The following is a 15,363-nucleotide window of genomic DNA, read 5'->3' on the forward strand; positions in this document are numbered from 1 at the left end:
GGAAGAACGTGTGCCATGATATTGAAATTGTTTTGTCGGGCTCTAGGAAAGCACGAGGTTATACTGCGTCCAGAATAAAGAACTGCTGGTCGGGCGTTACTAAAGTCCGATCTGGCTGGGCTCATAGTATGTCCTGAAGAAAGGTCTGTGTTCGGGACGTAGAACAGTCCGAGCGTGGCAGGGGGTCCCCCTGCTGGGGAGCTTCAAAAGCCCGAGACGGCCCTGCACCTCTTCCTCTCCATCTCCATCTCTCCTGAAGACAACGGGTTTATCACTCCTGCCATGTTGACGGCGGTTCCCACCCCAGACCAGTCAGCCACTGCGAAGCCGCAGCGCGTGCTGGCCTGTGTGCTGTGTCAGCAGCGCAAAATCAAGTGCGATCGCAAATCCCCCTGCGCCAACTGCGTCCGGGCCGGCGCCCAGTGCGTGGCAGCTACGCTCGCCCGCCAACGGCGCCGCAGGTTTCCCGAGCGAGAGCTGTTGGAGCGCCTTCGCCACTACGAGGGCCTGCTTCGCCAGAACAACATCAAGTTCGAGCCTCTGCACACCCCGGCCGCAGAGCACGCCTCTCCCAGCGAGGACGGCACTCTCGACGATGCACATGCAGAAGGACCGGTTTCAGGGACAGAGGGCCGGTCAAGGGAGAAGACGGCGGTGAAGTCGAAAACAGTGTAAGTTGCGCTTTCTCGAACCACCAGCGCCTGACAAAACTCATGACGGTTTACCACCTTCAAGCGAGCTACAAATTCACCTACAACATAGGGATTTCTAATGAAAAATTACCCATATTATTCTTATGCGGCTCCTTATCTATATGAACTGGTAATTGGCTGTACCAAATAGTCAATGGGTTAACATCTGTGGTCAAGCTTTCTCCTGAACCGTCATGAGTTTTGTTCGACACTGGTGAACACAGACCGCGAGACGACTAATACTCTCTCCTAGGAATCTCTGGCGCGCCATGAGTCAAAAGGTACGGTCAAGTGTGCGAGTGAGTTCAGGCTCCCACTGACAATTGAGGGAAAGACCGTGGATGTCGAGGACGATGATGACGACGATGAGAACGATAGCGGTTTTCTGCACGATAACGATGATGTGCGTCCGGCGGTGATCAAGAAGGCGTGGGACCAGATGTACCGAAGCGAAAGCAACGACCACCTGCTGTTTGGCTCACCCAAGACAGACGTCGATCTCTCGACCTTGCACCCGAACCAGGTCCAAATCTTCAGGCTCTGGCAGATTTACCTGGACAACGTCAACCCGCTGCTCAAAGTCACCCACACCCCCACCCTGCAGGCACGCATCATCGACGCCGCCGGCGATATGGCAACCATCAGTCCCACATTGGAAGCGCTGATGTTCAGTATCTATTGCGTCTCCGTTCTAAGTCTCACCAAAGACGAATGCCGTACCGTGTTGGGGTCGCCAAGAGAAGATCTTCTGAAAAGCTATCAGTTCGGATGTCAGCAAGCGCTACTAAACTGTGGGGTTCTACGGTCCGCGGACCGCGACTGCTTGACAGCATTGTATCTCTACCTGGTAAGCCCGTCAGGCTGCCATCGGGCATCTAGTCCGTTGACGCTTCTAGGTCTCGGTCAGTCCCGATACAGACCCCCGGTCTCTATCCTCAATGCTGGGCGTGGCCATCCGCATCGCACAACGCATGGGGATTCACAACGAGTCGACCTATGCCAGATGCACCGCGCTCGAGGGTGAGTTGCGCCGAAGGCTGTGGTGGTCGCTGATTGTTTTCGACAATCGCATTTGCGAGATGTGCGATCACAAGACCACCATGTTAGATCCCACCTGGGACTGCAGGACGCCTCTCAACGTGAATGATTTTGAGATCCAGCCAGAGATGAAGACTCCGCCCGCAATTCACGAGAAACCCACCGAGGCGCTTTTCGTCGTCGTGCGCAGCGAGCTGGGCGAGTTCGTCCGCCACAGCGCCTTCCACCTCGACTTTTCCAATCCGTCGTTGAAGGCGATTGCGAACGAGACTCGGCACGGCCCCGTTCGAGAAGGCGACGAGTTGATCGCCCTAGAAAAGACTATTGAGGACAAATATCTCCAATTCTGCAATACAGAGAACCCGCTTCACTTTATGACAATCTGGACGACGCGAGGGTACCTGGCGAAAAACCGTCTCCTGGAACACTATTCGAGACACTCCAAGTTATCCGTGCAGCAGACGGATCCGCAGCGCAACGCTGCCATTTCCCATGCGCTGAGGATGCTCATGTGCGATACGAAGCTCATGACTTCACCTCTCACCAAAGGATACCTTTGGCTGGTTCACTTGCACTTCCCATTTCCCGCGTACATTCACATTCTTCAAGATCTGAAAAAGCGGCCTACTGAGGACCACGCTGAAAAGGCTTGGGAGGTCATGAGCGACAACTACGAGGCTCGCATGATGAATACGAAACAAGCAGATAGGCCTTTTTTCATTGTCTTCGCTCGAATTGTCCTTCAGGCCTGGGAGGCGCGTGAAGCATTATTCAGACAACAAGACAAGCCGGTGGAGCTACCACGGATTGTGTCGGACATTAGAAATAAAGTAATGCAGATGACGTCAAATTTTTCACCAAACAGTAATATAGAGCAGCCCAGCGGTGCTGCGGGTATCAACATGGACGAAATTCCAATGCCCATGCCCATGGAATTTGGTGGCCATGGCCTGTCGTACGGCACGGGAGGACAGGGCTCCACCGGTCCTGGGCCCGGGGGCTACCCTGACATACCCGGACAGGCTACGATGGACGTCGACATGAACCAGTTTGATTGGACCACGATCGACTGGAATTTGATGCATGCACGAGGCTGGTGAGGCTGCTATGTTCACGGGCGCATGGCTGCCTCACCCGCGTGCGATCGCCACTATTCTCTGATAGCCAGTTTTGGCAGCAAACTGGGCTCGAGACAGCAACGAATCATCCACATCCAGCTCATTGCTGACGAAGCGGTCGTACGATGATTCAGGACGTATGGGAATCATACCGTGTTGGTGGGGACATCCTGGAAGCCGCCAGAGGACAGCACACTCTCTCACCGTGGGGAATTGGACAGGTTCATTGATATAAAGTAGGCTGCTAGAGGGGAAAAGTTTCGGTCGTTTCAAAAATCAAGAGCTGGAGGAGCGCTCCTGCTACGACTCTCATAATGGGCAGGGTTTAGCTCTTCCCTAGCGTGTAGTTGTAATTGAGCACAGGTCTCTCCACTTTTCATTCACAGTTTGTTTAGCTAGCATACTTAAAAGAATAAATACTAGTCCTTTGCCCAAATCAGCCATGACCATTGACACCTAATAGCCTTTGCAGCTCGCTCCGCCCCTGCAAGGTCACCTTGCGGATAATGCAAGGCGACTTCCAATATCCTGCGTTAATGCATATTTAGCTAAGGTTCAAGCAAGGGTGAAACAGGAGTACGGTAATACTTTGGAAAAATCTACTGTATACCGTCGCTATATGCACGGTGTGATGACTTGCCTGCAGTAAAGAATGAAATTGCTAGGCGTGTATAAAGTATCTAGGTAGGAATCCATTGAGTGATACGACGCCGGGCTGCGCCGTAGGTGACCTGCATATATATTCCCACGGAGATGCATCACCCAGGTGGGCTAACTGTCATGTTTAACGCAATCACTGGACGCTGCTCCGAATCGATCCAAAAGTAAAGCTTCCGTGTAGGCTAAAGCTTAATCTTGGTCAGCGTTAGGCTTCCTGAGGAGCACTTGCTGGATGCTTCTAGTCCGGCCTCTTATTGCTGAAGAGCTATATCCACGAACGCGAACAGCGGTAGCTAGACAAGAATTGTGCTGCCACGATGGTGAGAACAATATTAGAAAACGTTGGCTAATCCTACTCAGTATTCGGAGAGGCTAGTGCTACCACGATATTTAGAACCACAATAAAACATGTTGATGAGGCGCAGGCTCATCGGCAAGCCTCTACTCATCACTCAGCGTGCAGCTGACTAAGCCGGAAAGGGGCAAACCGAAATCTCCGACAAGAAACAATTTACTTTCTTAAATAAGAAAACCTGTAATAAGTAGACTAGATATAATCTTTCTTTCTATTAATATTGTAGTACTCGGTTTCTCCTAAAGCTACTACCTATTTTTATAGCAAGAGATAGATACCCTAGAGGATTAAGTCTCTATACTAGAGTTATTAATTACCTTTCGAAGAATGCCGACAGTTTCCTCTAGTCTAGCGGGGTTAGAAAATCTCAGAGTACATTTTTCTAAATATTCTACCATCCCAGGGTAAATACTTGGTAGCTAACATACTACATAGTTTAATCTATTCTTAATTTTTGAATAACAGTTAGTATACAGTTAATGCCGTCTCTTCTAGGATAAGATATTGCCAAGATAAGTAATTACTTTGCCTTCCACCTCCTTTTACAGGTAGTTATTTAATATACTCTCTCAATTCAATGACTCTCTAAGGCTATATGGCGATGGATAGCTCTGTGAATCTTTCTCAAACTCCGAAGAAAAGATAGGTTCAGGAAAGCCAAATGTTGCTGGTGTATTGAGGCTTGGTATTTCTTTTTAGAGCAATGGTGATACAACTTGGTTGGGGATTAAAGAACACTATCTTAAAAGGCCTTCCAGGATTCTTTCTTACATTCCTTTCTCTTTTATACTTTCCTTATCTCAAGCAATATATCACAAGATACAATTCTGTAAAGGAAAAACACGGTGACTTGACCCAGTTTCATACTTTCTCTGACCCATATTACATTGGTTTATACCTACCGATGAAAACTTAGGTTTGACCTTTAGTGTTGTTTCCCACCTCTTTGCATCAATTCTCTATGCCCCCCTTTCTTTTCTATTCTCGTTTCAGGGCCACGGCGACGTCAGTTGTAATGCCCTGAAATTAGCCAAGTCGGAGAAAGGGAGTAGGACCATCGCTGGTAAGCATACCCCTCAAAACACTGAGAAACCGATATGGCCTCTTCGCGCCACGCACGGTTCGCTCCTCGACTTTCTCCTTTTAAAATTCGACTTGCAAAAGATTCTCTTGGCATGCTTCACTCTCTGCAGGCTCTTCCTCTAACTGATTTGGTTTATGTAGGTAGGTATCTGATAGTTCGGCATGCCCGATTCGTCTAATCTGATCTAGGCCGGCCACCTCCAGCGGTAGTAAGGAGGTGGCTTTTTGCCTAAATTTTTTCGTCCACAGTAACGACGGCCAATTGGAAGGCCAAATGCCGTGAGTTCTAATCTTCCATGACATCCTTTGCAACTGTTTGCTGATAAAGTCGACCTGAAAAAAAGAAAGTCCAAAGCATGTTCGCGCGAGATTATCCCGTCTGAAAGTGAATTGAGACGGGCTGCTCAGTGGCTTTGGTCTTGCTACGAATGGTAGGCTCGAGTACACGACGCTGCCATCAGGCATTCATCTAGAGAATGACCAGGGAATGCTCTATATAACAATGAGACGGTCAGCGAGCGGCCAAAAACGGCCGCACTTGACGCCGTTTTCCTGAGTCCTGCTACCTATCTGGGTCTTGCGAGTCCAGTGCACGAATACTCACGGCGTCCCCATCCTTAACTCCACACACGCCCCTGGTTGGGCATGCTGTGGTCCCTGGCCTGAACTCATGCTGCTCACGCGCGGCTGCTTCCTCGATCAATACTGCCATCACCTCGACTTGCAGCAGAGCATCGAGGTCACTTTTTGGAGGGAGCCGTTTCTGGCTCCCCTCACATCCCCCTTTCGCTGTGATTCTATAAGAGTCCCATGACGGCCATGCGATGTTTAAACTCATTTCCCTCGCTTCAGAGCGATTGCCGTGCATTGTCGTCGTCGTCCATCCCAATCACCTACTACCATCCACCCAGGCATTGTGCAGCTTTCAGGTCAAAATGAATTTTTTTTTCTCTTTTTTGTTTCTCTCTTTTTGCCTGGTTTTTGATCATGCATCGTCGCTCCCAATTTGATCAGGATGTCACGTCGGACGAGCAGAGCCATGCCAGTGCTGAACTCCCCGACATCTTCTCGAACAGTCCTCCGTCCGATGGTTCCTCCGACAGTGAGACGGAGCCAGACAGCGACGAGTCGGATGATGATGATGACAACGACGATGACGACTCGCTTTTCGACAATGAAGAGCAGCATCCACCGGAATACTATCTCGCAGAGGCTGAGTGTCTTGATGTCTCCCAGCTCCGACAGCAACGTTACAGTCCCAAGACTCGGAAGAAGCTGGAGGATACAGGCGTCATGCTACAGCCAAGCTAACATGCTTCACCTTGTGTCTGGCCAGATACTGTCAGTTCCAAGGACGTGATCCAGTTGAACGCTTCCACTCTCTGCAACCGATGAGACTGTCCGGTACCTCAAAAGCTTGTCAGCTGGTGTTGTGACCAACGGCGGCGGGGCAAGAACCGACACTGAAGTCCTGGAATCAAGCAGAAGAGCTCGTTAGAGACCTTCTAGACGTGGTGGCATCTGGTCTACAAGAGTGTAACAGGGCACGGCTCAACAAAATGACAACCATAAAGATTGAGGATGTGAGCAGACGGTTTTTTATCATCCAACATTTGGCCTTGGTTGATGAGCTGTTACGTGCTCGCGATCATCACAGAAGAAAAGAGTCTCCTACCTGAACGCTGACCAAAAGTGACCATGTATATGAGGATGTTGCAGAGTTTGCTCGGGTGCTTCTTGCAACCACAGAGATGATCTTTTCTAGTGGCTGGCTCCGGACTGAGCTGATTCTCTTCTGTCAGCTTGCTGCTATCACTGGAAGCCGGCCACAGGCGCTGTTGGATCTTCACTACCGACACCTCAAGTTCATTCTCATTCGTGATCCAGATGGCAGGCGTCCTCGACTATTTATTTACCTGAAGCCTGAGTTCACCAAGACATTTCTGGGCAGGGAGCCGTGTGTTTCCCCTAACTTTCCCCATCTATGCAGGGGCTAATATTTTCGCTCTGCATGCAACCACCAGTCCGCAAGCTGCGGCAAGATGAACCATTGTATTTAAGGATTCAAGCAAATGATGAGTCGATCCATCCAGAGACGACATTTCTCTGCAAAATTTGTCGCTGGGTGACGAATGCCCTAGTTAACAATGTTTAGAAGCACATTACAGGTGGTTCATAGCTGTACGAAAGCATCCTAAAATGTGGCTGCCCAAAACAGCGAGTAATAGGCGCAGGCTAATTCGGAATACTTCTTGGGTCAACTGCTTGGGAGTGTCCTAGGTTATCCATACTGTATCCTAAGGACCTGAACAATGGAGTTAAAAAAAAACAATGAGCAGTACGTACAATCCCCTTCAACCATCGCACTGGAACTAGGACATCAACGGAAACCGGGGAACAAGTAATCTGTTAGAGGAGTCTAAGACCTCAACCGAAGAAAAATCATCCGCGAACACAGCTCTCCAAAGCTTGGTACCAGGGACATCTACCCTTGAATTAGCAGTGCAAGCCGAGCAGGGAGTAAACTTACTATAAGGGTGAGGAGGCGAAGTACGACAGTCGATGATAAGCCAATCCCGGAGCCAGCCACTCCGGATCCACTGCATATAACTTCCATTGCCCACAAATCTCTGACAGTGCGCTCCCAATCTGTTACCCTCGCGCAACAATTCTATGCCCCATCCAACGTCTGCAAGTCTGAAGTCGATTCTGCCATTCCCATCTCCTGACCATTCACTGGACACTTTTGTTGAGAACCCGAGAACTGCATGTAATGCACGATAAAATTCGTCTTGATAGGCAGCTTCAACAGGCCGTATAACGGCTCCAGTACCAACCCGTGTTGTGGAAGAAAGGTTTCTCAACGAAAACTTCCTCAATACCGCTTCAGCTAAAGCCTCGACAGTGGGGTTTTGATTCATGGGAAAGGGCACAGATGAATCAGTAAGATAATGCTCCACGTATCTGTTCAGATCAGCAGAGTCTAAACATAGTGAAAACAAGGACGCCCACTTTGCATGCAGTCTCGTTGGAAAGACACAGACAATATTAATAGCGTCGAAATCCAACGGTTCAGAGTGAAGCCACCCATTCTCATAACAGGTTCTGATCCCTTCATTATCCAGGTCTCGATGGATGCTGCCATTCATAAGAACTTCTCGGAGAACACCTGCTGCTTGAGGGGTGAGTTTTCGTCGGCTTACAAAAGACCGTTGGATCCCCGTCTGAGCAAGATATCTGAAGGACTCATCTTCGTCATTTAGGGTTGCAATAATATGATCCTTTTCAACCACCTGAATCTCCCCATGTTTAATTTCTGACCGATAAACCTGCAACGCATTCCATAAGCAATTAGTGAGCTAGGACAGAAATAAACGTCAGGACTGACCTTCTGTATCATGCCAAGGACACTGTCCACAGCCCCCGGATGTCCGTTAGTCAGGCTGAAAATGTAGTCAGCTGCGTCAGGGTGCAGCGGTAGAGGACGCCGACTATCAGTACATATCCGTTGTAGAACGTCGTCGAATTCGTTGCGGTTATAGAAAAGGCTTATCGGTGGTGAATCTTTGATCTTTGATACGGTGATGGATACTCGCTGCTGAACACCAAGATATGCAAGTGGGCTACCAGCGCTGTAGTCGTTAGGACCCCCAGTAGGACTGCCATACGAAGTGAACACACAAACTCTCGGTCCGAATCGGCGGTTATTCTGAGACTTGATGAATCCCAACCAAAGACCGGAATCATGATATGACATCTGCCCTTCGTCGATGATGTAGACAATGTCTGCATTTCTGAGAGTATCTGAAGTGACAAAAGTGTAACCCGCATCCTGTGCACGGCGAATGAGGACATCAGTGTGCACATGATTATTCCCCTGTGGCCAATCTGAAATTATGACTGATGGTATGTTTTGCTGACGATAATGCTCGTGGAGAAGATAGGCAAGCGTGGTCTTTCCAGAGGCGGGTGTCCCTCTGACGTGGGCTACCCTCTCATCATCGAGTATCCTGGCGAGCTCTTGAACAGTGTCATTTCGTGGGCACAGGAATGGATCCGCTACATTATCAGAGTCAGTTACAGTCAGCAACGAAGATGCGGCGCTGTCCAAAAAGGCAAAGAGGTAGGCGTTCCCATAACGCACGTGGAAAGGCGATTTGGAAGATTGGAACTTGCTGGCTGACCAGAAGACAGGCAAGTGTCTTGAGCTGTAGCTCCTCGACCGATAAGTCTTTTCAAGAATTCCATCCCGGTTAGAAAATTCAGGAGTTGGAAGCACAGTGATGGTTTATGGGAAGGTAGGACGTAGAAGGAAAGTCGAAGTAGGGAAGGTGCAGGGGCTTGCATATAGCTACAAGGACACCCAAGGAAACATGCGGAGAAAATTGAACATTAAACGGGTTTGTCTTTGGTCAAGTTGTATCAATACAATACAACAAATTGCCGGTCTGCAGGGAAATCGACAATGGTCCTGGCGCGAACACTTGCACGATGCCGAAGACAGCATCCTCTGGCGCAGAAGAAGGCTAGCGGCTATGCAGCAAATCCAGTGTCATCCTGTTGTAGTAGTATTCTGCCACGGCAGAATATCACGTGTTCGCAGGCGGTGAGCTCGAGAATGAGGAAATATTATGGGGGGTTTTATCAGCGAGCGAGCGCGCCATCCCCGAACGGGACACGCTATTCCTGACATGGAAGTGCTAAACCAAGTCAGGATGAGCTAGAGCCTGTGACGGCAGGCAGTGAGCGGCCAATGGACGGTAGCCGTTTCCAGCACCCCGCTAACCGTCTCATCGTATACTCCATAAATCAATGAGACGGTTAGCCAGCTACCAGGAACGGATGTGAGGACAGGCTTTTATTTTAGCCTAAACCTTAGTATAGTTCCGTCACAGCATTGCCTGGTCAGAAGTGACTTCGAACGCGCAGACAAGCGCGCCTTCCTGGGCTGTTCCCTCACCCAGCTCCACTTGCCTCTCTGGGCTTAGGTAGCGGTCTTGGGCCCTTGCACCCCACCTGATCCCGTTCGGAATAACAGGTCTCACCTTCGAATACCCCTCAGCACGGCGACTATTAATATCTATCATCGATCAGTGATTCCAACTGCTCGAATATTTTCATGGCAACTGCGGAATCGTCTCATCGAAAAGATGTTGCATTTTGTTCGCATTCGGACGTGCACTATCTCGAAACACCGATACTTGAGCCCAACAGAAGACCTCCGAAAAGCCGCTTGAGAATGACGAAGAGGGTTTATGAAAAATACGACGGGAGCCAAGTTACTGACAGCATGTTGCAAGAAGCTGCGCGGCTATTCAGCGAGAACTACGGAGTCTGGGGGAGAGAAGCTGCCAGCGTTGTGGGTGCCTTCGCTAAAGAGGGTAAACCATCGTCATCAGATTGATCGAATACCGCCAGCTAACAACAACAGGAAACCATGTAAAGATCTCTAAAGATCGACTGAGAGCTCAGTACCTTCCCGAGAACGCTGTGTGCTCTTACGTAAGGGTTATTGTCGATGGTCATCTTGCCGGAAATGCATTTGCTTGCCGTTGGAAGTATGAGAACAGAACTGTGTGTTGGATCACTCAGTTAGTGGTGCATCGCAACTACCGTGAGCGCGGGCTTGCGGTGGGCTTATTGAATGAACTCAAGGAGAGTGAAGATGATGTTTATGGTCTCATGAGCTCGCATCCCGCCGCCTGTATAGCAGCCGCGAGGGTATTCGGAAGTCAGTGCAATCTTAGACCGTTCCCCGCATCCAGTTCTGACCGCCGCAGATACCATCAATGCTGTCCGGCTTGACTTCATCAAAGAGCATGCGGAGGGGATCATGAAATCGTCCCCTATAAGCTACGTCAGGGCTGCCAGACCTCACGGCAGCCTTTTCAACTCCGGAAACACTGATGGTGCCGTGTCATCAGTCGATACCAACTTCTTCATCGACCATACGGAACCACTCGAAGCTCTGGCTTCAGTACGAGAGACCATGGATTGGCCTCTTGGTGAATTGCTTGACGGCCACGAATACCTTATCGTTTTTGAGGTCAGACATCGTTCCCGGTCTACGTCTCGGCCCAGGCCTGGCTCTTAGAGTCATTGCAGGTACGTTTGTTTCTTATAGCTCTAGCAAAAACTGGAAAATAGGGCAAAGGGGGAGCAGAGGGGATATAAGATACCTTGATAGTCATACCCTAATCCTTTTATCTCCTCCTATATTCGCTGGACTGACCATCCCCTAGCTGCTGTTATTAACAAAATTCCATTAACCAGGCCTGCCTTTCCCTGCTCTCACTTGCTGCATTATTACTCGCCAGTAATGAGGATGCAAAACAGGCCACCATATAAGCCATTGTCTAAAATTGACAGGATTCTGGATGCTGGAGGGGCACTAGATGTCAACAAATATGCATATACCTGTCTATCAGGAATAACCACTAACAAGGAGAGGGAGGGAGGCAGGGCCCAGGGGAGGGGGGCATATTAGGGGGAGAGTCGAAGAGAGCCAAAGGGAGCAGAAGGGGAGTCAGAGTAAGCTGGAGGGAGCTCAAGTAAGGATGAAGGGATCAGGATGGCAGTAAGGGTAAGAGCAAAGCAGCAACAGATGAGTCAGCAAACTGGTCCTAGAGGGCCAAGGATTAATGTTACAATATACACATATATACCATTGCAATCTACGATCTTGATATCTGTATGTATGTATGTATGTGCTGTACCTTGGACTTCCTTAAATAACAATAAAAATAAAAATAAAAATAAAAATAAAAATAAAAATAAAAATAAAAATAAAAATAAATAAAAATAAAAATAAAAGTAGAGTAAGCAAGCAAGCTTATGACATTTGTCAGTTTGAATATTATCAATGCCAATCCTGCCTTGATTGAGGAGGTTTTGTTTAGTAGGCTGATAAGTAGCATGTATGTACAGTACATACATAATGTACATGTACATGGGTAGCACATCTCTATTTCTTTTTTTTTTATTGGGTTTTAGTAATTTTATTTTTTTTATTTTATTAGCTGGATGTATGGCCATGAACACGCTCGCTAAAAGAGTTGAAAAAGGAGGTTTCTCATGTTCTGACTGAGAGTCTGCTGCAGTTCACCTCGGCGGCTGTATGCAGAAGGGAAAAAAAAAAGAAATCCTTGATAAGATTTCACATCTTCATTGCTATTGTCATATATATAGCGTACCCACGGTCAAGGTAACAAAATAGTCGTAAAGCTCCAAGCTACCACAACAGATCCATCCAAATTAATTTATTTGATTCTCCTGGCTCAGCTACCTGCTAACCAGGATCGTTTAAACACTCTCAATCATCGTCGCAGTCCCCTTCTCATTTTCGCTTTTGTCAACGATAGCCTCCTTCTCGAGATCGCGCAGATCCACGTGGCCGACCTGGGCGTCTTCGCCGTCGAAGATCCTCGCCAGCTCTTCCAGGGTGGGGCCTTTGGTTTCGACGTAGAAGAAGTAGACGAAGACGAGTTCGACGAAGATCCATATCTAAGCAGTAAACACAGAGGGTAAGAGTTAGTGAGGTGATCTAGTCTAGTCTAGATGATTGGGTTGAGAGGAGATGAAAATGGGGATTGGGAGTGACGTACGGTGTAGAAGAGAGACAGATCGTAGTGGTGCGGTAGGTTGTCCCATGCGATTGGGTTCGTGTAGCTGTTGATGTTAGCACTGTCTTCCAGGTCGACAGGTTAAAGGCGTCGTCTTACTTCCCCAGAACAAGAGCCGCCTGCACGGTCAGGTTCATGATCATCAGCCCCTTGGCACGCAGTTTGTAGGGCAAGACCTCCAGCGCGTATGCGACCAGAAGACCCGACCAGGCCAGCGAATAGAACACGCCAAACACCCAGACGAAGACGACCTGTGGATAGCCGGCTGTGGTGACGTCTTGGGTCCTTTCGTATACGGAGGAGACGACGGTCCAGGCGAGGAACATGGCGACCATTCCTGTAGGAGTCAGTGCTGAAAAAGAAGAAGAAGAAGAAGAAGAAGAAGAAAAGTAGAAATGAATGCTCACCAACTGTCGCAGTCAAAAACAGCGGTCGTCGTCCCACCCGGTCGACCAAAAACGCACATCCAACGCTGACGATAAGCGAGAGTAGGGTTTGACCTCCATTAAGCTGATACAATTAGACACTAGACATTTCAACCGATACAACTACAGTCACCTACCGGAATCTTCTGGTTCTGCTGGGTGATGCCCATGCTGTTGTAGATCAGATTCATGTAGTTGCTGAACAAGGCGTTGCCGCTGTACTGGGAGATGACGCCCAGCGAGACGAGAATGGCCAGGCGGTAGCGATTGCCGCGCGTGCGGATGAAGTCGAGGTAGCTGCTCGTTCTCTGGTACTCGAACTCCAACCGCAGCGTCTCCTTGATCTCGCGGAACTCGAACTGGACGGTGGCGTTCTGCGTGTTGCCGTTGGCGTGGTATTTGGCCAGCATCGTCAGTGCTTCGTCGTAGCGTTCTTTGGAGATCAGCCAGCGAGGGGATTCGGGGACCCCTAACTCGTTAGATTAGACGTAATATAGTGAATAAATACTGTCTTACAGTAGATGAAGGCAATCTGCAGAGCTGCAGGGAAGATCTGCAGCAGCGCGAGTGTCCGCCATGACCAGTCATTCGGGATGTCCATGGTTGCCCACGCAATCCAGGCGACGACTAGAATTGACGAGTCTTAGTCTGATGTCTGATGCCGCAGGATGCGAGGTCTTACACAGAGCTCCCAGATTCCACAGACAGTTGTACACGGCCGTGACTTTGCCTCGGTGTTGGGGGTGGCAGATCTCGGTCAGCAGGACGGGCGACGACATCTGGGCCAGACTGTTGCCGAATCCGAGCACCAGTCTGCCTGCGACGTACACTGAGAGTCATACAGTTAGCATGACTGACAGAAGCAGGAGCGCGAGCTGACATACTGCCGTAACCGTTGCAAAACGCCCCCAGAAAACCGCCCAGGATCATCAGCAGACAGCCCAGGGCAATGGGGATCTTGCGTCCCCACCAATCGGCCATGTACGGACTGCATCGTCAGACAGGCTCATCCACCGCAGGTAGAAGTCTTACACGAGGGGAAAGCTGCACAGACTGCCAATCTGAAAGATGGCGTTCATCAGGCCGAGTTTGGACCCGGTGGGGTGGTTGAAGTAGGCCTGCCATGCGTCCAGGTTCTGCGAGGTGTTGAGCATCATCCTAACAAAGTCAGCCAGCTGAGTCTAAGAAGGAGGCTTTACATTTTAGAGGTGAAATCTACCCATCGTAACCCGACGTCGCCGACGCAACACACAGAATGGCGGCCCAGAAGTAGAGCTTTCGCAGGCCTGGATCAGCCCACCAGCGGACCTTCTCCAGCTCAGGCGTCTCGGCCTGAGCAACCTCCAGCTCGGCCTTGAGGGTTTGCGCACCGACTGCAAGAGGCATGTTGTAGCAGCGGTGAGAGTACTGGTCTCTAACGTCGCGAATCCTTACTCTGATAAAAAGGTAAGGGAGATGGTCGACAGAGAAGACCTTATAAGACACTGACAGCTCATCGTGAATATAAACCACCTGATACCATTCTGTCACAGCATGACGATCAGCGACTTTATCCGTTTGATCCTGGCCAGATCAACCGGGAGAAAAAGCAACAGTAATGAAAAGGAGAGCTAGCCATCAGCCATCAGCCACTGCCAAGGTCGCATTTATCCAAGGCCAGTAGCAGCAGCAAGAACAACAATAACAGATGCGATAGAAAGCTGGCTGAATGGGTGAGATAGTTAATGAGCCAGTTGATGGATTAATCAAGATGAAAGCAGCTAGTCTTCCCCGCGTTTCCACCAAAACTGGAGCTTTCCCCGGATTTTCGTATCAAACGTCGCGCTAGTCATCCTACTAAGAATACTAATGCAGAGGCGTCCTTATCGGTTGGACAGCCGGATCCCCGCTAGTCGACTCACTAACCAGAGGGAGAAGCTGGGATTCTAACCGGTAGGGTCCAATACTAGGTCCAATACTACCTAGCCAGATCCTTGCTAGGATTATTGCTAGTGCCGGATAAATCGAAGAAGACCGCCAAGTCTGTGCTTGACCATGTCAGAGGTAGGTACAGTACAGAACATAATTAGGGCGCAGGCTCGCCGGGGACGTGGCTGTCAGTGGAGCGACACTCCGCGGGCCAACATTCAGTAAGATTAAGTGATGGAGAATGTATTCAGGGTCTTTGGCTTGTTTTCACCGTATCTACTGTAAATAGTCCATAGAATGGGTGACTTTTGTTGGTAATCAATAGCTCTAGCAGAGTCGAGCCTAGCAGGAATATGGTCGTAGGCTATGAGTAAAGGCAGAATTCCACCAAGGAGGGCATACTTAATGCCCAAAGGCCCTGCACGGTAAGGTGGTTTGGGGCGAGGAAAAGGTCTAGAATGG

The 15,363-nt window shown here is 49.4% G+C and overlaps 4 protein-coding genes across 4 annotated transcripts; 2 read left to right on the top strand and 2 right to left on the bottom strand.

The window, feature by feature from the left end:
• Positions 1 to 282: 282 nt before the first annotated feature.
• VTN77DRAFT_9690 (uncharacterized protein) lies at positions 283 to 2,830 on the top strand (the record flags this gene model as incomplete). The annotated part of the gene is made up of 4 exons (XM_069426324.1): positions 283 to 671; positions 946 to 973; positions 1,027 to 1,539; positions 1,589 to 2,830. 4 exons carry the CDS (start codon positions 283 to 285, stop codon positions 2,828 to 2,830), a joined length of 2,172 nt encoding a protein of 723 aa, XP_069273735.1.
• Positions 2,831 to 7,318: 4,488 nt separating this feature from the next.
• On the bottom strand, positions 7,319 to 9,194 carry VTN77DRAFT_9691 (uncharacterized protein; the record flags this gene model as incomplete). Its single annotated transcript, XM_069426325.1, has 5 exons — positions 7,319 to 7,431; positions 7,477 to 7,910; positions 7,959 to 8,275; positions 8,335 to 9,005; positions 9,131 to 9,194. The coding sequence occupies 5 exons, from the start codon at positions 9,192 to 9,194 to the stop codon at positions 7,319 to 7,321; spliced, it is 1,599 nt and encodes a 532-aa protein (XP_069273736.1).
• Positions 9,195 to 10,185: 991 nt separating this feature from the next.
• Positions 10,186 to 11,040, top strand: VTN77DRAFT_9692 (uncharacterized protein; the record flags this gene model as incomplete). Its single annotated transcript, XM_069426326.1, has 3 exons — positions 10,186 to 10,327; positions 10,378 to 10,677; positions 10,727 to 11,040. 3 exons carry the CDS (start codon positions 10,186 to 10,188, stop codon positions 11,038 to 11,040), a joined length of 756 nt encoding a protein of 251 aa, XP_069273737.1.
• A 1,208-nt stretch (positions 11,041 to 12,248) lies between these two features.
• On the bottom strand, positions 12,249 to 14,379 carry VTN77DRAFT_9693 (uncharacterized protein; the record flags this gene model as incomplete). Its single annotated transcript, XM_069426327.1, has 10 exons — positions 12,249 to 12,449; positions 12,551 to 12,614; positions 12,668 to 12,905; positions 12,976 to 13,078; positions 13,131 to 13,462; positions 13,510 to 13,620; positions 13,676 to 13,822; positions 13,878 to 13,981; positions 14,026 to 14,151; positions 14,213 to 14,379. 10 exons carry the CDS (start codon positions 14,377 to 14,379, stop codon positions 12,249 to 12,251), a joined length of 1,593 nt encoding a protein of 530 aa, XP_069273738.1.
• Positions 14,380 to 15,363: the final 984 nt, after the last annotated feature.

Source organism: Rasamsonia byssochlamydoides (assembly GCF_041956645.1).
Source record: "Rasamsonia byssochlamydoides strain NRRL 3658 unplaced genomic scaffold VTN77scaffold_92, whole genome shotgun sequence".
In the NCBI taxonomy this organism is placed as follows: Eukaryota; Fungi; Ascomycota; class Eurotiomycetes; order Eurotiales; family Trichocomaceae; genus Rasamsonia; species Rasamsonia byssochlamydoides.